The sequence below is a fragment of the Crinia signifera genome, chromosome 2 (genome assembly GCF_055691185.1).
Source record: "Crinia signifera chromosome 2, ASM5569118v1, whole genome shotgun sequence".
NCBI lineage: Eukaryota > Metazoa > Chordata > Amphibia > Anura > Myobatrachidae > Crinia > Crinia signifera.
In genome coordinates, this window is record NC_139218.1 from 213,149,918 (window position 1) to 213,175,528 (window position 25,611).

The window sequence follows — 25,611 nt, forward strand, 5'->3', positions numbered from 1 at the left end:
TGTGAGTCAGGAGGCTACCACAAGCTTGGCCTTATGACAAGCTTGAAAGAGCCGCCGGCCAGTCTTGGTCACTTATTTCTAATTTATAATGCAGAGTTAAAAAAAATTGAATTATACTTTGAAACTTTAAATTTTTTATAAATTTATTTTAAAATGGATTTTGCTTGATTGTGTCTTTATTATATAAATGTATACTCTCAGAAGATGAAGAGGCTGTCAGGTGTAGCCTAACCAATGAGGCCAGAATGGAAAATGGGAAAAAATACAGTAGTTGGGGAGCTGAGAAAGCTACATATACTATAGAGCATAAGGAAAGGTGTACAGTTTGATGGTAAGAAAAATGAGGATGATAAAGGAAAAGTGATGACAATGGATGGATGCAAGAAAGAAGGAAATATGCCGCGCTCAGTTAATGATTTAAACACAAAACGGTGATATAAAATATTTAATTAAGACACAATTCATATTTCATATATGCATGTAATATAAAAACAATAATAAAACACTGGGATCTGGATTGAAAAGGGTGAGATAGAATCTGCTCTGGACTGTCCGATTCCCAAGATGGAGTCCAATTGTAATCCAAATAAGGACCACTGGGGGCCAATTGCAGGCTCAGATGCCACTGGAGGTGTCCCTTTAGGTCAGGGGTGGCCAAAAGGTCGATCGCGATCTACCTGTCGATCGCGGAGGTTCCGACGGTAGATCGCGATCAACTGCCTTTGTGTACAGACTACAGTGGAAATAAATAGCTGCTGAAGCCTGTTTCCAAGGATGCAATGCGTGGGTGCACGTCATGACGTCACCCGCGCATTGCTAGTGAGGAGCAATGGCGCCTGGCACAGTGGGGAAACAGGTACCTGCACCTCACACTGGAAAGCCTGCGTCCCCCGCGCCGCCTGCAAGCAGTCTGATGGAAAGGCTCACCGGGAAGGATCAGCAGCGGTGGGGCCATTCAAATGGCAGCGGCAAGCTGGATTCGGCTGCTGCGGAGATCCTGGTTTTACAGTAAGATTTCATAGTAGGGACATGCACTGCATTTTGGGGGGAAAGGAAGAAACCAAATCTGACCAAAAAATTACAACAAAATAAGATACTGTAAAACCAAAAATATTACATTAACTCCTTAATACTGATTTCAATTGTTTATCTTGGTTGCACCTTGGGATATATTTTTATACCTATTGGTGTTCCTGTTTTACATGTATGCATGTTTTATTTATAAACATAGGCTGACAGTTACTAAGATGCGAGTTCTATTTCACATGGGATGAAGCTATGGGCAATACTATCTATTATATTTTAAAAGGTGTAAAATAAATAAGAAGTAGATTGGGGTGTTGTATTGCGGTCCAACAGGGGCGATCCCGACGGTCAGTATTCCGATGTCGGAATCCCACTTGCCAGTACTCTGACAGGGAGGTGAGCGCAAAGAAGCCCCTTGGGGCTTGCTGTGTTCGCCACACTGCGGGTCGTGGACCCCCACAAGGTAGAATAGGCCCTGTGAGTCGGGATCCCCCTGTCGGAGCACCGACAGTCGGGATTCCGACATCCGGATACTGATCCTTTTTGTTGGGCAATCACGGGGCACACGACCATTCTGTTGAGTATGAGTTCAATTATTTTACAAATTGAGAAGTCTTATTAACTTTTTTATTTAATCACCCTTGTACACAACAGTAACATTGTTAATATACTATGAACTGAACCCCACTGGCAAACCTAAACAATTGTACAAAATATATCACATTAAAGAAGGTAAAAATGTGATGTAAACATGCAATAAGACATTCCTGAAGCCCGGGACCATGAATATGCTTCTATGGACTGCTGACAAAGCCGTATCGAAGAAGCTACTGCACATGCGCTGGTCACGCGACCACGATGGGGGTAATGAATGGCAACTAGGACCAGCAGGCACCAGTGGAGACCAGCAGGCACTGGCGGTGGGGTCCAGCAGTGGTGGCGCATAGGCCCAGCATTGCAGCAGCCCCCCTTCTCCACAGAGAAAAGAGCCGCCACTGCTATATATATATATATATATATATATATATATATATATATATATATATATATATATATACACACACACACACACACACACACACACAGGTGTCTACATACCCTCAATACCTGAATAACTATCCTGGCCCACTTGTTAGTTAAAAGTGTATACCGCTTTAATACAAATTGGAACGGTACTGGTGCTGTACACAGTGCCAAATTCCACAAAGATCAACTTAATCCCCCCTGGCAGACCCATCAGTGGGTGACTATATCAGCCAATTTCCATGTTTCTGTATTTTCTTATTCACCCATATATATCTGAACAGGTCACATACCTAAAAGATATCACTTCATTACTACAGATTTTGGACAACATGTCCCAGGTTCCAACAGGCAAGATCCTGGGTTTTGTGAAAGTCAAAAGTTTGTTCATGTCTAACCCCCACTCAAAACGGCTTTTATTTATGCAATCCTTTTTAGAGAGGATACAATTTACAGACTAAAGGCCCCCCATACACTATGCGATTTTGAGCCGATTTCACCCGATTTCGGCACTTTGGGCCGATAAATCGGGTGAAATTGGCTCAAAATCGGTAGTTTGTGACATCTGATCCAATCTGATGCGCGTTCCCGCGCGCATCGGATCTGATCAGGGCGTTGGACCTGCTGAACATAAGATGTATCGGATCTGACCCATCATGGGCACATCGTGGGTACTTTTTAGCACCCACGATGTTTCAGATCCGATAGATCTATGGGTACCTTGAGGACAGGTTCGGGGGAGCTGTAGACGGGGACCGCAGATGCAGAGTAAAGACCAGGGGGCGCGGCGGGAGAATAGGAAGAAATCCTACTCAGCCAATCAGCGGCCGCCCGGTCTTTTGAATAGGATTTCTTCCTATTCTCCCGCCGCGCCCCCGGTCTCTGTTCTCCATCCGTGGTCCCCATCTGCCGCTACATCTCCTGACGCTCCCCCGGACCACTCCCCGCTTCCAGCCTGCTCCTGCCGCTTCCCCTGACTGGTCCCCGCTGCCGAAGGAGTCGGGTAGGGGAACTGTAAATGCTCCGGGCAGGTGGAGGGAGCTGGGGGCGGGGGACACTGCTAGTTGTGCAGTCAGCGGACGCTGCGGGCCGGGGGACACATAGGCGGCAGTAACATAGAGGCAGGCAGGGGGTAGCCGGGAGCTGTCAGCGCTGGAATAAAAAAAAACATACATTGAATGGGCAGCCTGTGATTGGCTGAGCGCTCTCTCAGCCAGTCAGCAATTGGCTGAGAGAGCACTCAGCCAATCACAGGCTTCCCATTCATTGTATGGGCTTTTTTTTTTCCAGCATTGACAGCTCCCGCCTCCCCCTGCCCGGCTCTCCGTCGCTGTCACTGTCCCCCGCAGCGTCCCCTGCACGCTGCCTCTGCCCTTCCAGCAGCGTGCCGCAACCCACCGTTTTTAATAGGATTTACTCTCGCCGCTCGCCGCTACACCAGACCTTGCGGCGAGCGGGAGAATAGAAAAAATCCTATTCAAAACCTGTGCGGCCGCCCAGATTTTGAATAGGATTTTTTTTTACTATGCTCCCGGCCTCCCGCCGCAACCCGCTGCTGACTCTCCGGTCCCCGCGGCGCCCCCTTCCACGGACCCTCTCCCCCCCCCCCCCCTGCTACTCCCCGGGTTTACATGTGATAAATCGCATCCGATTTATCACATGTAAAAAATGGCACATCAAGTGCCAAATCTTATCAAGCTCCCCGGGGAGCTGCCGGGGGAAGCTCAGGGGAAATCGGGGCTGACTTGTCTTTACGACAAGTCGCCCAAGTGTATGGGGGCCTTTGGACACTCGGGTAAATTTACTAAGATGGGAGTTCGATTGTAGATAGGATGTTGCCAATAGCAATCAATCAGGTAATAAATTGCAAAATAAATAAGAAGTAGAATCTGATTGGTTGCTATGGGCAACATCCCATCTTTAGTAGAACTCCATTCTTAGTAAATTTACCAACTCTCAGGCTCTTTGATGGGGACCAATGTGGTTCTGTTGTTAGACTTAGTTTTTTTTTTTGTTTTTTTTCATTCGTCAAAAATCAGGAACAAATGGTAAACTGATGACTTTTAATACTGGGGTCTGGGGGACCAGATAAGTTTGTTGCATTGATGGAAGGTATTAATGCCTCTGTATTTATAAGGCACATCAGCAGCTGAAATTTATTGCCAACTTGTCTACTGTGAGAACATATGTCACGGAAAAAAGGGTTTGGATTTTGGGGGTGATTCTGGTTGGCAGCAGTAGTTCTGGTGGGCGGGCAGTTACTTATGTAGTGGCAGCATATTCTTTTGTGCTTTGTAATTGGGAACAGGGCTGCCACTAGAATTTGTGGGGCCTGGGACTGTTTTCTAGTCCCCTCACCTACCGCCCGGCTCTGCTGGTCACTTGGGGGGAGTGAAGCAAAGTGCAGGCTCCTCCGCCACTGTGCTGCGCCAGCTGAATCCCACTGCTTCCGGAGCGCAGTCTTCTCTCCCACCTCCCGGCGCCGGCGGGCATTTAAAATATGGCGCCGACTTGTAAACCACTCGGGGCTTGCGACCTGGCAGCCAATCAGAGCAGCTGCCATTTCACGAGCTCTGATTGCATACCCTCCAACATGACCCATTGCATTCGGTACACAATGCTCTGTTCCTGGACGTCCTTGGTAATGTATGATTGTCATCACCTGTGTTGAAACAACCTTCTCGTCAATTGCCTAGTTCCACACAGGTGCTGGCAATCCTACATTACCAGGGAAGTCCAGGAGCAGAGCATTGTGTACCGAATGCAATGGGTCATGTTGGAAGGTATGTGATTGGCTCACCAGATGGTACCACATGTTAAATGGCCACCAGCATTAGGAGGTGAAAGAGAAGACCACACTCTGAGAGCAGTGGGCTTCAGCAGGGGCATCTCAGCGGAGGCAATCAAGGGGTGCAGTGGGCAGAATGAGTGGCCCGGACACTTCCCTGTCAGAGTGGCCACAGTAATTCCTTGATGACGGCCCTGATTGGAAACAGTAATAAAACAAGACTCGATAATAGCAGACAGGGAGCCATGCTCACAGGCTTAAAATCTGCTGGGGAATTGTTATACAAGGATTAAGTGATTGAATGTGGACTTTAGTTTACAGTTAGACTAGCAATACACAAGTGTGCTTGTTGCTTATAATCCTAGAGTAACTCTAACTTGGCCTATGAGTTGACATGAGGCATAGTAACTTGTGATTATTACTGTCATTCTATAATTTATTGAATATGTACCTACTGGGTTTGCAACACAGTTATCTAATTTACAATAATAAGTTGTTATTTTCAGTATATATTGTGTTCTGCTTAACTACCACTGTATTGTTTACCAATTCACAGACATCTCCTTTCCTCATAAACCTTTCCTTAATGTCCTAATAAATGAAGTAGTGTGATATAGAGGGGTTGGTGTAGGGAAGCAGTTTTCCTGAGTCAAGGTCCGGACTGGACCTAAAAATAGGCCCTGGCATTTGAAGCACCTTGGCATCAGCATCTGGTTCCTTCCATAGACTTCTCACGTTTTTGTTCCAGACTACTTCTCAGTCTATGCTTTTACAAGCATAATTAATAGTAGAACAACATACAATTGAACATCATTGTCTGTATTAAAAAACACACAATAGAGCTCAGCCTACAGATAATTCAAACAAGTGCCACAGGGGTCTATTGAGGAGATGAGGTGGGGAGGATTGAGGAGATGAGGTGGGGAGGATGGCGCCGGGTGAACAGCAACAGCGGTGGTGTTACTGCTGCTCACCCGGCACTGTCGTCCTGATTCTGCTGCTCACCCAGTCCCAGTGCTGGGCCTGTTGATCAGCAGCAGCCAAATCCAACAGCCGGATTTGGCTCAAATCCAACATTCGAATTTGGCCACATAATTGAATAAGTATTGACGGATTTATTACGACTAATGCATATCGGAATGATCCGACTTTAATAGAATATACCCCATAGTTAGATATTTGGTTGTTTCTGTTATACCCTTTTTACATCGCAAATGCCGGCCTACATCTGGGATGAGCAGCCCAGCATTTGCAAGGTTTAGCTCCTCCCGGCAATAAGCCAGGTCGCTGTCGTCAGATGGAGGAGAGGCGGAGCATCGTCAGGGGTGGAGGAAGAGGCAGCGATTGGAGCTGGTGCTGTCTGCAAGTGCTGCCTCCTCCACAGTGTGAAAGAGACCCGGGTTGTTCAACCTGGTTTACCAGTTCACACTGCACAACAAATGAGGACCAACCCTTGATTAACCCTTCTTTTTTTAACCCGGGTCAGATTGCTGGGTTGCTGGACCCGAGAAATTCAAAAAGGCCCTTTCACATCACACAGAGGGTTATTTGTGATGTGAAAGGGGCATTAAGTAAATACTCCCCCAAACTTCATGATCTGAGCCCAGCTTTTGTTTCTCGCCAGGCTTGGATCCCAGAATGAGGCAAAACGTCATCATCCCGCTGTCATATTCTCTTGAGTTTTGGATCCTATATAAATTCCTGCTGGTCAACACCATCTTCACTTCAGCATAGGAGAATTGCAGGACAGACAGGTGGGTCTGCTGTCGTACTCCAGGGTGCCCAGGGGTGCCCAGTCTGCCCTATAATCATGTGCTGACATATATAAGTCTAGTGGTCCTGTCCTAAGCCATATATAAGTCCAGTAGTGCTACACTGTGCAGCCATATATAAGTCCAGTAGTGCTGCCCTATACATCCATATATTAGTCCAGTAGAGTGAAGTCAGTTCAGACACTTCCAGATTGAGTCAGGTCACTCCTCATTAGGCTTTTACAGAAGCAGCTTGAGAAAAGTATGTGGGACTTGTGGATTGAGCCCTTCATTGTCTTTGGCACTGTATCTCTGTTTACATCGGACACAAGTGTGCAGAGGTGCAAAGACCTACTGGTGAGAAAATTGCCAGCTGAAGCGGATTGTTACACAGCAACAGCTCCTCTTCATTTTCTCCTGCAACTGGGGCTGCAAAGAAAAAACTTAAATCTCCTAGACAACCCACTGGCGGTGACCAAAGGATCTGCCAACAATTACTGACATGTCTTACTGTCACTGGATTTTATGCTGTCACCATTGAAAGAATGATGGAGGATAATATCAGTAATGGCATCCAAGTAGCCATTTCAGATGGTCCGTACCATTGTGTCGTCGTCCCCCCCAGTGTGTACTCTGAAAGAGTATTTAGCGCAGCCGGTAACCTTGTCAGTGAGTGGCGGAGGAGATTACTGCCACAAAATGTGGAGATGATGTTCATCAAAATGATAAATTCGTCCATGAAGACCTTTACCAGCAATTGCATAGAGACACTACACAGGGACCTGTGATGGTGGATTCCAGCAGGGACAAATTAATACTCTGTGAGGAGGAGAAAGTGAGAAATTGGAGTAGTATTACAATGACATCTTGCCTCTCTAAAGCCAGTTTATGCAAGGAGAGATTAATTGCTTCTTTTTTTGTGGGGGCCCAAACAAACCAATCATTTCGGCCACAGTCGTGTGGCAGACCCTGCCGCTGAAATTTTTTTTTTTTTTTTTTTTAAGTGTGTATGTCCTGTTTATACAACATAAGGGTGGGTGCGAGATACCAAGGACAGTTCCAACTTGCACCTCTTTTCTCTCAGTCCAGGGGTGCTGCTGCCTGTCTGCTGTGTAATAACTAGTTGGGTGGTTAAAGACTGAAGTACAATCCGAGCAATTGTGGGATAAAGGCAAAGGCAACTGAAGATGCAGTCCATAGTCCTGGAGACACTCAAGGCATAAACACAGGCCAAAACCTTAGCCTTTCCTTGCCACTTGGTGTCATTGATTTGTCCTCACTGTTTTCTTCCTCCTGTCGCTTCTCAGAAAGTAAAAAGTTATCAAAAATGGAGGTTGTATCACTTGACAGCATCATTTTTAACAATCAATCATCTTTTTTTCAGAAATCATCTTCTTTAAGAATCATCTTTTTTAAGAATCATCTTTTTCAAAAAATCATCTTTTTTCAACAGCATCATATTTAATAATCATATTTAAAAAAAATCAACTTCCTCTTGCCGCTTCTCAGAATGTGAAAAGTCATCAAAATGTTGTATGATACAGAGAACTTGGCTAGCTTTATCCAGGGGGACCACCACCTGTCGCTGAATTGATGGGTTTATTAAACTTTTTCTTTGCATTATGTGCTCTTTGGTGCCTAGTATTTAAATCTGCCATCCTGCCTGCCACTGCAGTGCCACTCCCAGATGGGCCACATGTTTGTGCTGCCAACTAATATCGCTTAGCATGGTCATCCAGCTACCTTGTGCAAATTTTTGGCCTAAATACAATATTGTGAGGTGTTCAGAATAGACTGAAAATGAATGTTATTGAGGATAATTATACTGTAGAACAAAAAAAAATCTAATTCTGTGCTTTTAGCTGTTGTTGTTATGTTGTTGTTGTTTCTTTAAAATATAGATACAAAACCATTCCAGATCCAAAACACGAAAAGTGTCCAGTGCACATCCCTATTTTTATAGACCATTCATTACAGCAATAAAGGCCCTCACCAGTGGTTGGGACCTGCGCTTGCCATGATTAGTTATGCGCATGTGCTTGCACAGGGGGACAGGGTGGACGGGGGCTGGACAAGGGCGGTGACTGATTGTTCCCATGCAAATTGCGGAATGATGTGGGGTGCCTTGGGGCCATTCTATCTTTTCCTGGAAGCCTGCAAATATAAGTCAGTCTCCATGGACTTATATTTGCGACCCCTGGAGAAATCATTAGATGGTCAGCAACTATCAAATGATTTCTCCGGCAGCGGGCACATGCGAGGGGATGTGTCTTTGTGAGTTGTGAGGGCATATGGTGATGGGGGAGGCGGCGATTCAGAGGGGTGCGGGGCAGGCCCACTGGGACTTGGTAAACTGCGAGCTTCGTGGCTTCTCGAATAAACCAGAATGAGGGCCAATATGTACTGTATACATACAATTCTTCGCCAGGTAAAGTTAGTAGAATTTAAAATAGAAAATTTAATTAAACTGGGTTTCTATGGCTCGAAAAATAAATGGAAACATTCACCAACGGAACCCATAAAATAGCTCTGATAACTCACCCTTAAGCTGCATACACACCAGTTGATTTTGAGCTCAAAGTAGCTCACTTTTCCCATTTTGAACTGGTTTCACAGGCCAAATGAACCACTTTCCATAGTCCTAAAATGGAAAGTGGTGAAAATCGCTTACCCGGGTGAAAAGTGCTCAGTGTGTCTGCACTGAGCAGTTTATTGGACAGTGATTTTCATTACATTGTTCGGCAGACACACTGGATAAAAATGCCTAGGGCAGTGGTTCCCAAACTGTGTGCCGTGGCTCCCTGGGGTGCCTTGGGACACATGCAGGGGTGCCCTGGGTTGGTGGTCCAGGACCAAATCAAATTATTAATGGTTAATTATTTATGAGCAAAACCAGTGCTGGCAGCTGGCATTCATAAAATGTGTACAAACAGAAGCAAATCGTGCCCTTTACAACATAACTGACCCTAAGAATCACATATAAACCCCATCAAATTTTTTTTTTTTTTTTGGTCTAGGGGTGCCGTGAAAAAATTCTGATACTCCTAGGGTGCCGTGATTCAAAAAAGATTGGGAACCCCTGGCCTAGGGGGAAATTTAATAGTATGAGATATTCAGAAAGTGAGGGATTTGGTCAGAAATCTCCAGATTTTTTAAAGCAGCAATTATTTACAAAGCAAAACCAGTTTGATTTTGAAGTTTAAATGATTGCCGCTTTAAAAGAACTGGAGATTTCTGACCAAATCTCTCACTTTCTGAATCTCTCATCCTATTAAATCTCACCCCCATTGTGTATTCACCTTAACCCTGAACTAGTAATCAATACAGAGGTGGTTAATCAGAACACAATATTCACAGCAACCCTTACCACCCGATATTGTTATAGTCCCGCTATTTAATTAGGACAGTGTGAATACATTTTTTTTTTAGGAGTGATAGCTTGGCATGACCTAGCTGATGCTCTACATAGTTCTTATAGTGTTTGTTACCTTACTTATACTGCAGCCTAACCATGCCAAGGGGGTTAAAAAAATGCTGCACGCTGTGTTCAGTGTAGAAGCCTGTTGATTGCATCTGCCCATGCCCAGTTTAGAATTCATGCACCTTGCATTTCACACTCAACACGGCCGCATCATGATGTCACAACACAACCCTGTCATGACATCCCCTCCAACATCCTAACCCCCTCTGGCTACCCCCCCCCCCCCCCCCCACACACCCTCTGCAGCCTAACCCCCGACCGGCAATGCAATGCAAAATCTTTCACACAGCCTAACCCTAACCGGCCACCCTACTAGCATATCCCAAACAGCCCACCTCCCCCTTTCCTGAAGCATTTGATCTTCCCCCTCACAAGGAAGCGGGTCGAGGATGATATTAGAGGGTCCTTTGACCAATTTTTAATCTAGCATCTACCTAGACAAACCCGTCCACCTGTAAACCTGTCATTGACAGGTGGTCATCACAGCCCTGCCTGAGTCACCCTGTGGAAAAGAGATATTCATTCATTCCCACCCACACCAAGAGCGAAAGACTGAGGTGGAGACAATGAGCCATGAAAATAAAGAGTATTTTGATAATACGCCCCCCCCCCCCCCCCCCGGTCACTGCGGGTCACCTACACCTGTACAGCCTTTATGTCTGCTCTGTCTGATAGGACGGAATTGATTTGGGAGTAGTTTCCCATGCGGGCCGAATTTTCCTGATTGTAGGGAAAGTCAGGAGGTGTATGTCTTTTGCAGTTTGATTTGCTCATGGTGGACACTAACCACAGGCACTCCAGAGCCATGGATGCAATCATGGCGGTGGTGCGCTGTATTTCCATACCTACTAGCAGAAGCATTTATACAATTTGTCATAAACCATCTTTTTATAAAAAAGTCCACCCATAAGAAATGTGCTAAAGAGCACAGGTGAATGCTATGCTGTACTACTTATCACATTTGAACTTTAGGATCCTGGAATGTTTATTTATTTATGATTATACTGAAGGTAACACTGTTTGTTTTTCCTACTCTGTTCTCCATTGACATTAACACAGTAATCTATATAGCCAAGTACACTTTGCTGTTTGTAGTCTAGCCATTCTTCATCTTATCTCAGACATGTAACTAATTAGTTATGTTGGTTAAGATTGAGAGAGTACAGCGGTTGTGTGTTGCAAACATACAGTATTACACAACAGAATCTACATTCTGGGGTGAATGTAGTGGCAGGGAGGCCACAGGAAGCACCTTCTGTCGCTGTGACGATAATATGACAATGACAGGGTATCAAACTGAAAGTTAGTAAAAGGAAGTTGGTGACCTGCTTGCTGTCTAAAAATAAAAATGTCAAATTGACATTTCAGATTCTGCAATCATTGAGAAACTTTGACAGAAATTCTGAAATACCACTGCCATAGTAATAACCCATGAATACAATGAATTCTATTGAGCCAATTAGGTGATGGTAGCACAATGGGCATACCTCCCAACTGTCCCGATTAGAGTGGGACAGTCCCGCTCAGTGGCGGAACTTGTGGGTGGTGGACCATACTTGCCTACTTTTCAAAACTAGTTTCAGTGAGATTATACTTGGTAATAGAATTTTGCAAAGCGCCCCATTGAGGGGGCATGTCAATCTCCGCCCTAAAGGGTGTGTCTAGTTCCATATATGGAGAGATTGTGAAAATATATTGTGAACGTGGCACCTAGAAGCGTGGGTGTGTCATTTAAAATGACTTATATACAAATGTAGATGAGCCCCAAAGCAGTTAGTAAGAGATACTATACTTGCTAAAGTTCTGGAAAAGGGTTCTTATGATTCAATGTAAATGTATCTATCTCTCTTTCTTTTTCCCCCCCAAAAACGTAACAATGTAATGTGAGCTAGGTGAAATGAGGGAGATTGCTAGACTAATGAGGGAGATTGCTGCTATTTCAGGGAGTCTCCTGCAGAATGCAGGAGGGTAGGCAACTATGTGGTGGACCCAGGTACAAAAATATCATTTGGGCCCCCCTCCTACATCCCAACCCATGTTCACAATATGCCTCACAGCAGAGGATGACAGGAAAAGGCAGAGGTTGATGGTGAGAAGCAGGGGGAGGCAGAGTGTGACAGGGAAACACAGTGGGTGGCAGGAAGAGGTTGACAGGGGCAGCAGTGGGCCCTGGAGCACGTGCAGCACTAACAGTAGTTACAAATCTGGTCCCGCTAATTGTACACTGTCCCACATGCGGAACACAAAGTCCCAAGGATGGGGGGACGTCATGCATCTAGCAGTGCAGGTAGGGGAGCCTGGGGCTGCCCACCTGCTCAGGGAGGGCTGTACATGCCCCCCACAGGGACAAAAATATGTGGTTGTGGCGCAAGACCTTGCCCCCCTGCAAAAGTTGGCAGGTATGTAATGAGTGTTAATTTAAAAAAACTGAAAAACGCACAGAAAAATGTCACATAGACAGAGCTGAATGCTTCTTAAGGTGCATACACACTAGATGATATATGCACTGAAAGATATTGGTGACCAATTTTCCTTGAACTTCTCCAGTGTCCTGGACCAATGATATTGTACATACACACTGAATGATGCGACGAACAAAGAATGATGAATGATAAACAATCTAGCTAGCCTCTTTAGCTTTTTCAGAAAGATATCCAAAATTGACCTGCCTGCACAGCTCACAAACAACCTTGATGAATGACCCGTGGGTATGCGCATTATTATTTGTAGTGCATCGTTCGAAGCATACACACCGAACGATATTTTCACCAATATCGTTCAGAAGGACCAAAATGAACAATGCTCGTCAAAAAAATGATGGTGCCTATATGCACCTTTAGGATGCTTATACCCTGCTCAGCAGCATATGTTTCTAGTTAATTACATTGTGCGGCTCCGCCTCCCGAATGCCGCTATTGGCCGCCTTGCGGCCTAGCGGCCAATCAGGAGCTGCTAGGCCGCAAGGCGGCCAATAGTGGCATTCGGGAGGCGGAGCCGCACGATGTACACAAACACCGTGCGGCTCAGCTGTCCAGTCTGGTTTCGCGTGTCGGTTTGTTTTTTTGCAAAGACCCTTACCTGGACTACGTCGCCCTGGGACAGGTGAGTATGGTTTCCTTCCATAGGTTCTCACATGGATTTCGTCGGACTCCGGACGCCGACGCCATCGCCGACATGGACAGCGACGTCGACATGGATCCAGAAGACGACACAGGACATCAGGACCAGGGCTACCTACGGGAAGAAGATAGGTAAGTATCAGTATGTGTGGGCTTTGGATGTATTAAAGTTTTATTTTAAATGTGTGTCAGTGTGTTTTATTTTACTATTTTTAATACTGTGGAACTACAAGACCCAGCGGGCCCTTTAATGCCCCGCAGGCTGGGACTTGTGGTTCTCCAAGTCCCAGCTTGCGGGGGAGGCTTGCTGGGACTCATAGTGCCCCAGTATTAGACAATAGATTATTCTTTTTTTTACACTTTAATCAGCCCAGTGACCACAGCCCAGGGTCACCGGGGACAGCACCAGGCTTCAGCCTGGTCAGGTAAGTCCTGGAGGGGGGGGACCCCTTCATTGGGGGTTCCCCACTCCCCCAGGGCCCCTGGCCAGGCTGACTGGTCAGTAGGGTTAATGTTTTGGCCGCGGGACCTTATATCATAAGTGTCCCCCGGCTGTGACATTACCCTGCTGGCTGGTTTGGCCTGGGGCTGGTTCTTAAAATACGGGGGACCCCTACTCATTTTGTCCCCCGTATTTTGGGAACCAGCCCCGGACCAGGAGCCTGGGGCTGGTTGTTAAAAATCGGGGAACCCCTATTTGTCGGGTTCCCTGATTTTTAATTACCGGTCCCGGCTCTTTCAGCCTGGTGCTGGTTACAGCTGTGGGGGGGACCCCACGCTGGGTTTTTTTTATATATTTTTTTTATATTTTTTTACACTGAAGCCTGCACGGATCTGACTGATCCGTGCAGGCTAAAGGCAAATACGACAGGGAAAGCAAGGTGTATTTTCCTGTCGTATTTGCGTTGGTGTTTTACACCAAGTAGCAGCCGTATTATCAGTACGGCTGCTTAGTACATCAGGAACCACCATTCTTTTGAATGGTGATTTCTGTCGTATTCTATCGATGGTGTAGACATTCGTATTTGTAAATACAAATACGAATGTTCCATCTATAGGAATACGAATTGTTTTATTTTCGGGATTGAAAATCCCGAAAATACAAATGTGTAAAAAATAGGTGTATTTCTGCCTACGAATACACCTATTTTTTACGAATCCATTTTGGTAAATTTCCCCCAATATGTCTTTAAAAATATCAGAACATTTTATACAATCAGGGATAGCTATCATAAACCCAGGTTGAACTGAATGGACGCAAGTCTTTATTCAGCCTTATCTATTATGTAACACAATGGAGTTGCCTGCGCCTGGGCTCCAAGCCCTAAAGGGGCCCCAGCATGTACAGCAGCACCTGTGTGGTTCACAGCAGGATCACGTGTGACCACTGCTCTACCAACAAATCTCTGCAGTGAACCTGCTGTTTCTGGAGAGTTAATTGTCTCCATCTCAGGAGCTCTGCAAACACCTGCAATAGAGGTCAGGACGACACTCATTTGGTACCATTCACTCTTCACTGCAGTATGCACTGATGCACCCACCTCTGCTGCTAGACTGTGAGATGGGACCCACCGGTGAACCCTGATTCTGCATGCTGCAGACAGGTCAATCACAGAAGTCTGACCCTGATACACCGGCTGTTGTCTCACAGTGTAAGGGGGGCTCTGCCAAACATCCACTTGTAACTGGGAAGAACTTATGCCTCTGCTTGCACCTATGCTATAAATAGTGCATAGGCTATTTTGGAAGCAGTACACACATGTTTCTGTCATAGAGGTTTGCTTGCCTACTATCCCAGGACGGCCATCTGGCACTCCCAGGCACAGAAAAGTGGGCAAGTCTCCCACATCCAGGTAACCCCCTCCAATATCCCAGTTTATGGATAAAAAGTGGACATGGTGGTGACTCTCTGAATTGCACCATGGTTTTCCTGATCCCCACTTTGCAATGTGGTAATGTTTATATTGTATAGTGGAGGGTGGGGGACACAATCGACATACTCCTATTCCGGACAGATACCTGCCTCCTGTAGCTCACAGTATTTAAAAGTCATGGTTTCAGTTTCCAGCCTCTGATTGAGTAGAAAGGTAACCTACTACTAGCCAATAAAATAGATAGATCAGAAAGCAATAAGAAAGTTTCCAGTGGTAGTGCGCTAGGAAGCTGCCTTGTGGTGGGTACCAATCTAAAATGGTGACCATTAAAAGAACAAATGATAAACAAAAGAATAAGAAAGTCACTGGCACTTCAAATGAAATAATACGTCCCTCCTCTAAAAGGTACGATCGTCTTCTCCAAATGTGTAGGGATGAAACAGCACACACATGTATTAAATACCATACGCCCCTCTTAATGTGGCTACGATCCTCTTCTTCGCCTCAACATACAGATAATATTTCCATGAACTGCAGACTTCCCTGTACCTCCTCTCAAGGTGATCACATTCAAACGGTGATGTCGTATTAGGACATGAGTTCCCAAAAAGAAATAAATTGCATATAGTGCAGACCAGTTTATAACAAAAGAAACAATTACAATACAGGATGAGTACAATGGGTGAATAGGGCAGACTAGATGGGCCAAATGGTTCTTATCTGCAGTCATATTCTATGTTTCTATGTTACCCACCACCATCTAGGTCAAGCATGTCCAACGTTGGCCCTCCAGATGTTTTGAAACTACACATCCCAGCATGCTTTGCAATAGTTTTAGCATTCTCTAATAGCAAAACTGTGGCAAAGCATGCTGGGATGTGTAGTTTCACAACATCTGGAGGGCCAACGTTGGACATGCCTGATCTAGGTGGTGTATCCAGTGTATAACAAGTCCAGTGTATCCAGTGTATAACAAGTCCATTTTTCAGGGACACTCCCCCAGACTCCCGCACTTGCTCCAATGCGCTGCAGAGTGGGAGATTTTGGATTACATTTGGAAACCCCCCTCTAGAAATCCTGCGTTTGCCACTGTTCTTAACAGAATGTCTGCACTATGAGAAGGGCAAATTCTAAAAGCAACATTAAGAAAACATATTGAAATTGTGACATACATATCCCAAGTGGGAGCGCTTTATTCTTAATTTTTTATTCAGAAGGAGTAGTAACTTTGCTATATTTAGGCAAGAACTTGGAAAGGTAGTTTGTCAGCTCTATTACCCGTGTCTTCCTTGGGTTGGCTAGAAACCCACATACGGAACCTGAAAAACACAAAATCAGTACTTGTTCTGTGCAGTACTTTGATCATGGCTTTTCGTAGAGGGACCCAATATTAGGATTTGTATTTTAGGATTTGTCTGCAGATATTTCACACAGGGAGCCTGATTCAGTACCGCTCGGTAAACAGTGGTCATTCACTGCATAGAGAGCAGCTTAACGCCGCCCACCACCCAGCCAAACAGCATGTAACAGACTGATGGTGGCATTGATTGTGGCCACACCTCACCTAACTATCATAAGCAATAGGATTTACAGAGTTTGAGACAACAACCACTGCTTCAGACTTGGGGTTTGATTCAAATTTGATCGCTAATTAGAATATTCGCAAATCGAGCGATTATGCAATGACTGCGCATGCATACCTTATGAATCGCACATGTGCTAGGCCGATTAGCCTGTCTCAGTCGCAGATTAGCTGAAAGGTCAGAGCTACTCAAATTTGCACAGACTGCAAAAACCTTTTGGTTGCTGGAGATTTGCATATGGATTTGCGGGTGGATAGCGGTTAGTGATCCATTAACAATGCACTTTTAAACAGGGCGGCTATTCTTTCCATCTGGTTGGTGGCTATCGACTCACAGTCATCTGCAGCTATATGTAATGATCAGGTCTCAATCAGGAAATTTGGTCCAATATTGCACATTTGTGAACATTATGTTACACTTGGCACCACTATCTATTTTAATCTTAACAGTCTCTTTGTCAGTCAGTGTGGAGAATATATATAAATATATATATATATAAAAATATAAAAAATACCCATCCTCAAGATATCTCGTTATGGTGTGCAAATATTACAAATCATAGAATATTAAGAATTCAGATTCGGTAGACTCAACCTTTAGAATCTAATTACTGAAGGTCATGTCAGCTGCTTATCCCATACCCATCTCCTCCCACCCTGTAATGCCCCCTTCCTATTCCTGGTCCTCTTCTCTACCTACATGTATATGCACAACACACATGTGTGCATAGTGGGTGCTGGGTTGTGTACACCTTGCATGTTAGGCATACGTGCCAACGTTTGAAATCTCCTCTCTGGAAAAAAGGCCGGAGAGGAGATGCATCATCCAACTGTGTGGCAGGCCTGGGCTGCACATCATTAGCTGCCCGCAGACAAAATGCCATGATCTGCAGATTTGCGGGTATAGGACAGTGCAAAAAATATGCTAACTTGCATCATTTAGCTCCTTCTCTCCATTTGGCACCACAGATCCTTGTGCAATCTTCTCCTCCTGATTGCTTCACTGGGTCCTGTTGGGCATTCACTCTGTGACTCTGTAGCAATTGTTTAATCTGTGTTTATTTGTTTGTCTGTTTGGTGTAATTTATTCTGTGCAAATAGCTTAGCCTCAATTGTGTACCAGATACTGGTGCGGTAGCACACGCTAGTCGAAGGGACTTAGGGTGAGATTTAATAGGATGATATATTAAGAAAGTGAGAGATTTTGGAAGAAATCTCCAGTTTTTTTAAAGCGGCAATCATTTACACTGCAAAATCAAACTGGTTTTGCAATGTAAATGATTGCCACTTTAAAAAAACTGGAGATTTCTTCCAAAATCTCTCACTTTCTGAATATCTCATCCTATTAAATCTCACCTTTAGTCTCTGGCTTAAGAGCAAGAGACTTTGACTGCCGTGACTGTATACTGTGGCAACTAGCCGCTGTCACGGTACGCGGTGTAATTGTAAACCCCGATACAGAACGGCCGGTACAGCACACGGTGCAAGACACCATTGTGGCAGATAGCGGCGGCCGCAGCATGTAAAGTGATTACACACTGTAGCAGAGAGCTGCCGTCACAAGCACGCGGTGTGGGACACAACGGTGTGCCTCCAAAACGGAGCACACGTTATTAACAAATCCCCACTGCTTTATAATTAAAGTGTCAATATCTGTGAGCGCGGCTTAATGTAACAAAACATCCGCGACTCTCAGTATTCTGATACCTCACGGCTACTGCTCTAAAGGTGTGGAGGCATGGTGTTGTATTTAATTACCACCATTCTCAATCTCATCCTGTGCATACCCTATATGTAGGCAGTGGGAAATAACCATTGCTTAAAAACAAGTCCAATTTAGGAATCAATTTCGGGATTGCCCCATGTGTACGCAAAATGCGATGAGATCAGTAACATCTATAAAATGAATCACACTGTTTAATGTGCATATGTGAGGGGAACAAAGCACAAAGCGGATACCAGTATCAATAGGATCTGCACAAATATATGACACATAACTGCGATCCAATTCAGTGATCTCCTTGTGTGTATACGGGGAAGTCACACTTTTTTGCAAAAAGAATATTAATACGTGAAATACCCTTGAGAATATAACTCATTTATGGATTGCGACAAATGTATTTAGATACAGCTTCTGTACACATTTACATCCCTGATTGGAATTGCAGCCGTGTACTACCGTGTACTACCATTTATATGCACGAACAGCCGTGACCTTCACACACTGTGCGCACCCTCATGGGAAGCCTCCCTGATCCTAAACATTAAATAGAAGAGAGTGCCAGGCTGAACGGCAAGCACCCCTTTCACACGATGTTCAGGACGCACTACTGTACTTTAGGATAGTAGGCATATAGAGACTTGATATTATACATGTTTGGGTGAAAATATAAATGCACACCTTGAGACAAAATAAATACACCAAAACTTGAGTAGAAATAAGACGATTTACATATTAATTGCAGCTATCAACAACTCCAATGAATGTTACATTTTTATGACATAAAAGGTCAAAGGAGGAATTGATAAGATAGAAAATCAAATCAAAACAAGAAACACAGCAGACTTTGAAATTCACTTTATTATAAAGTAAACACAGATTTGGATACATTTTCAATAAATCAAGCAAATTTAATATAGCAAAAAAAAGATCACAGAGACACTTTTAAATCTTTATTAAACCCTTTTCTTTCTATATCTTTACCTTGTTTTTAATAATTTCGCTACTTATTATCCCTTGCAAAGGGAATATATACATAAAGGTTGCATACAATTGAGAACCTCGAATATAAATGATGACCGGTTAGGTCAATGTGTAAATATATACCAATAAAATATACACCTATTTTTAGGTATGTTTTTATAAAAAGTCTAAAACAGACACCGTGGGTGAGGAGTGCGTCCCACTTAAACTGATTTCTTTTCTTTCTCTTTGTTTAAAGTGCGTAAATATCAAATCAGGGGGCTGCACCCTAGCAGGTCAGGAACTATATTTGGATAAAACTCCTGGCAGGCTGGCATCTTAACCACCCACAAAATAACAAAAATTATTACTATTAAATTTATGGTGCGGGTCTTCCAATCCCTGGCCCTTATTCTGATCGGTGCGTACTTTCCCGAATTCTTTTGGATCGCGTTTTGTAGCCGTCTGCGCATGCGTGGGGAACGCCATGCGCACGTGCCACGCATGGTCTCCGTACTTCTTCTCACTAATACCGTACAGAAATGTGCAACGCAATCACTCGGCCAATATGGGTGTGTTATGGGCGTCATGCGGAATGACACAGGGGCGTAGTTTCAAAGTGGGCTAAACTGGGCCGAACATGGGCGGACACGGGGGAGTACACATATTTTGGTAGGCGTGCATTCGGACAGCACGCCGGATGCACGCGAACAAAAAGGGAAGAAATGTGCGGTGTCCAAAAGGCTAGTATTGCTTAGCGGACACCACTCGGTCATGCGCTAGGAAATCGGAACGCCTAATCAGGACGGACGCACCTCAACCAATGTCAGCTGAACACAATACAATCACCTAATTTACTCATTACTTGTAAATTACACGCTTCTCACTGCTTCAATTGGAACCATTGCAGCTTAAAGGGAACATTACATGCTGCACTTGTCACACACTTTTACACTGCAAATAATCAACACAATTTAATATTAATAATACTAATACACATGTCACTTCTGCATGTATCAATTAATACAGACATTTGGGGGGCCAAAATAACATTTATTAAAGAAACTTAGAAAATAATTTCGAAACCATCACAAAATAAATGGTACCATAACAGGACTAAAAGTAAATAATATATAATAAATAGCCACAGCAGAATCATTAGGAACACATCAGGTGGCTTCACAACAAAAGTAGAGCACCAACACTTCAAGTACAGCACACAGTAATGCTAGCCGAAACTGGGCAACAGGAGAACCAAACATGACATTTAAACCGCGGGCAAATGTGGTGACCCTTGGCATGGAATTTGACACAGGATGCTGACACACACAGCTCAATGGAAGATTTGGGAAGACATAACGGTGGAGATTAATGGGGACACAAGTTCATTTGCGGGCACGTTTGCCCCTGGCAGGCTCCTTGCCACGTGCAGCAGCTCTTCGGCCTCGCCCACGGCCACAGTCAGATGGTGGGTCACGTGGAGCACATGCTGGGGAGGGGGTGGATCTTCTTCCCCCTCTGGCAGCAGGGAGTGATGATGGTGGTAATGCACCAGAAGCGGGTGACATTAGGACCCTATTGGTGGTAACTAGCTCCACCATAAGTTCATTATGGCGGAGGAGGAGTTCATTTTGCCGCAGGGCTTGATCAGCCAGCACCTGCAGGCTAGCAGCAATAGCCTGCATGCTCGCAGCAATACTCTGCTGGCTGGTGGTCAAACCCTGCAGCACCTCCTCGGCCCTATGCACCCGCTCTGATGCCGAGTCTCCCTGCTGCACAATACTTTCTAGCACATGCCCCCACGTGGACAATTCAGCCGCGGACATTGCCGGCTGCTGCTGCACGGGCCTGCTACTGGGGCCAGGTGGCACAGACTCCACAACCTCCTCAAGAGATTCTTGACCAAGCGGTGGGGATGCTGTTGAACGAGAAAATACCAATTACCACACATTCCATGCAAAATTCAAAACATCTACTTATGGCCTGGCAAATAATTACCTTCAAGCGTAGAAGCCATCACTTCCGCTGGGGACTTGCTGTCTATGGTGCTCACCCCCTGGACCTCCTCCACTGCAATGCAGCACTGTGCCATCTCTTCCAGGGGGGTGAGCTTCAGCTTTGCAGGCATGGGGCCAGCCCCAGAGGTGTGGCTGTGTTCCCACCGCTGGGTCAATTTCTTCTTGAGGTTCCCTTTGAAGTCGTGCCACCTGCAATCAAAGTGTACATATTAATACATGTCACTCCTCATGTTTGCTGTAGCACCCATTGCAATCTGAAACATAATACAACATGTGCCTACTGACACCAAACTTAGATTATATTCATTTTGAAAAACAACCCTTAGAAGATACAACCACAGTCACCCTATAATAACTATCAATTCACTGTCATGGCAAACATGTCTGTGCCTCCAAGCAACATGACCACCCATTGACCAACTCCATCTAATATTGAATGTAAACATTAGTGGACTTGTACTGCTCAAATGTAACACACATGTACTTGCCTCTTCTTAACGTGCTCCGCCTCACGGACTTGTGGAGCCACTGCATTAATCTCCGCCGTTATCTCCTCCCAGATCTTCCATCTCCTTGTGTGTGTCAACTTTACCGGTGGGCACTCTATCAAATCACGTGCCCGGGTCACCAGGATGTCAAGCTCCTGCGGTTCATATGCCATGTTTCTTGTGGTTGGTTCCTCTGTTGCCCGACTGCGTCCACGGGCACGACCACTGGCACCGCCACTGCCACTGCCACGGCCACGGCCACCGGTTGCTGTACTTGAAGTGCTGGCCTGGCTACTCTGTTGGGAAGCCACCTGCTGTGTTCCCAATGATTCTGCTGATGCTGAGGATGGGCCAGCTGCTGATTGGCCTGATGTTGATGGCCCATCTGACTGCTCTGGGTTGAGGGGGACATAGGTGGTGTTGGCCTCCATGCGGGACAAGAGGTTCTGCACCACCTGTTCTTCCTCTGACTCTGAGCCAGCCATGTTTGCAACAACTGTTTGCCTTTCTAGGACAACTTTAAATACTATTTCTGTAATTGGCGTTAATCAGCTGCAACCTGCGTTCCGTACGGCCGCGTTCCGTACGGCAGCGTCAACCGTGCGGCGCATACGGCACGCCCCTTGGTGTGGATAAATATTTCACAAAAACCTGGCAAACTGAGTAAGTCTGATTTAGTAGCTAAATGCAGATTTCAACACCAAAGACCAAATAAAACTGAGGTCACACATGAAATGTATATTTGAATGTACATCTGTACTGTGCACTTGTTTGGTATGTAGTACAACTGACACTACCTATTCCATATGTAAATCCAGTCCACCACTTAGCCACAAGTAATCAGTGCTAGCATCCAAATCACATGTGAAAGCACTCCAAATTCAGGCTGGATGCTAGCTACTTTTCATTCCACCTCTGTAGTATGGGCCAGTAGAAGGTAAGTGTACACATGGCAGCATGGCCTAATTTTGGGAAAAGGTCTGCCACTATTTGCTATGTTTCTGCTGCATAGCTTTCATTATAAAATAGCTGTTTAGTACCTTGTTGAGTTAGGTGTAAGTGTCTAGTGATGCAGACTATTTCACCTGTTGCTTATACCCATGTTTGGTGAATGTTATAGATTATATATAATGTGTTTCCATCTTAGTTTACACTGTCTGTTTAGGATGGGTGTGTGATGCAATGGGTTAGCCGTCTGTTCGGGCGCATACACGCTGTTAGTGTAAAAATGAACAATAAAGTTAATACCAAATATCACTCTGACCAACCAATGACAGCACATGATTGTTTGATTTGTGCCATTGCTAAAATGGCTGCCTACCAGCGAGCACAACCCTTCTCCACTGCGGAGCTGATGACGCTGGTGGCAGTGATGGAGAGGAGACTGGGGCAGGCAGGCCCCTTCATCACAAATCGGGACAAGCGCCGGGCATATGTTGCGGCCCGGCGCCGCATATTCGCCCGCACTCATGTGCGAAGGACCATCGCCCAACTGGAGAGGCGATGGTCCGACCTGCGGAGGCGGGAGCCGGAGCGGCTGCAGGCTCTGAGGCGGCGTCTTCAACGCTGTAAGTATTTTCGCAAAATACATATAATTGACAGTGGCCCGGATTCGGTCTGCTTCAAAAGTGATAAAATGGAGAGTAATAAACAGGCAGCCAATCAGCTCCTACCTGGCATTTTTCAACTACAGTCTGTGACATGACAGGAAGGAGCTGATTGGCTGCGTGTTTATCACTCTACATTGTATAACTTTTTAAGCCTAGTGCATCTAGGCCAGTGAGTGTTTGCATTTTCACATTATTTAATATTAATATTACATGAGGTCAATTGGGTGTTGATGACATAGAAATGCCATATACTATATGTGTGATATATAACACATATATAATGTGGTTATGATATGTACTTGTTAGAGTGATTTGAATGTCAAATGACACTCAACCATTTTGTTTGTTTAACCCACAGCGCGGGAGAGAGCCAGACAGGCCCGTGAGGAGGCCACACAGGAGGCCCAGGAGGTGGCCAGTGAGGAGGACACACAGGAGGCCCAGGAGGTGGCCAGTGAGGAGGACACACAGGAGGCCCAGGAGGTGGCCAGTGAGGAGGACACACAGGAGGCCCAGGAGATGGCCAGTGAGGAGGCCACACAGGAGGGCCAGGAGGTGGCCACGGAGGAGGACACAGAGGAGGCCCAGGAGGTGGCCACGGAGGAGGACACAGAGGAGGCCCAGGAGGTCGGCCAGGAGGTCGAAGTGGAGGAGGAGGAGGTGACCCTACCCCTCCCCGATTTGCCAACACCTCCCAATGTGGAGGATGAAGAGATGGTGGAGCTGGCTGGCAGGGGTAAGTAGACATAATGCATCATTACTGACTTAGGTACAGTTTTTTATGTCGCACAGCTGATTAAATTTTGCTATAATATAGTAAAGAGTAGTCCAAAAAAATGGGAAACAACAGACACACTTTGGCCTTATAGGGCCATGCTGCAAACGTGCAATCTGGATGCTCATGTAGGTGATGAGTGTTTATTTATGGAGGGTCTTTGTATAGAAGCAACAATAAAACATCAATGGAATATGGGCAGGCCTGATTTATACTGGAGTCCCAAGTGGCCAGTTCGCCTGGGCCCCCCTCTAGCCAGTGGGCCCGTGTTTTTGGTATGTATTTTTGAAAGGTATTATGTAGGATGGATTGACCTTAGAAATTGTTTGGTGTATGGAAGCGGATTAGTGCTGCACTTTCACCTATCTGGCAATGTGACAAGGAATCATGAAGTAATGGGTAGAGGGACTAGGCTAGCATTTTAATGTGGTATCTATTCTATCTCTCTCTATCTCTCTCTCTATCTCTCTCTATCTATCTATCTATCTATCATGCAGTTTAGCTATTAAGCAGTAACATGCAGGTATATATGTATGGGTAAATGTGGCATGTTGTAGTGGGTGTATGTTTTGAGTTGAGTGAGGAGTCTTTGGCCAGGACAACTGTGAGTGATCCTCAAGTGTGGTTGTGTTTTTGATATATAGATTGTGAAATGTATATGTCACACAAGTGTGTATGTGTGTGTGTATGTGTGTATGTGTGTGTGTGTGGTGGCAGCATCATGATCATATATTTGATGCCATTACATACAAGATTGACTAAGTATTTGTTTGTATGTATGATTTCTCATGGTGTAGGTACTTAGGATTGACTGTACAAGGTGTACGTGAGTAGCATAATTAATGTTGTACCCCCTTTCTCATGCACACAGATTACCAGGAGCCAGGCCAGGGTGTTAGAGGGGCCCTCATGAGGTTGCGGGAGGACCTCAGGAGGATGACTGCACATGTCCAGGACCTATGTGACCTGCTCATGGAGTAATTTTTTGAATTTTTTTTTGGTTGTTGTTAATAAAAGTTACCCTTTATTTAAGAAGTTGTCTGTGTGTTATTTTTGTATTTCACATTAAAAGTATAAATAGCATTTAAAACAAAAACATGTTGATGTTTAGATATGTACGCAGCAAAAGGGTAGATCACATTTTTATCACCATAGGGAATGTTAGGGTTAATGTATAGTGCTTGTAAGTGTTTAAGGATCAATTAGATAAATAACAGATGACCAGGAGCAACAATCTGTTTTCAAAGTGGTTTGATAATTGCCTAAGTGTGTCATGTGATCTATTTGGGAACTCAGATAAGAGTAGTCTGGTTTTGTGCGTAAGTACACCGCATCTGTGCGTAGTGGCCGGGTCGCGTGCGTTCTGACACGGGAAGGCCGTGCATACGCGGTC

At 45.0% G+C, this 25,611-nt stretch overlaps 1 protein-coding gene across 1 annotated transcript in view; it reads left to right on the forward strand.

Annotated features, from left to right (window-relative positions):
• LOC146058482 (uncharacterized) overlaps positions 1–25,247 on the forward strand; it is a 92,271-nt gene extending 67,024 nt beyond the window's left edge. Inside the window, exons 2-3 of the mRNA XM_083170772.1 lie at positions 23,802–24,179; positions 25,090–25,247. Of these exons, the coding sequence (XP_083026898.1) occupies positions 23,802–24,179; positions 25,090–25,199 (488 nt within the window). The 3' untranslated portion in view covers positions 25,200–25,247. The remainder of the gene's footprint in view (positions 1–23,801; positions 24,180–25,089) is intronic.
• Positions 25,248–25,611: the final 364 nt, after the last annotated feature.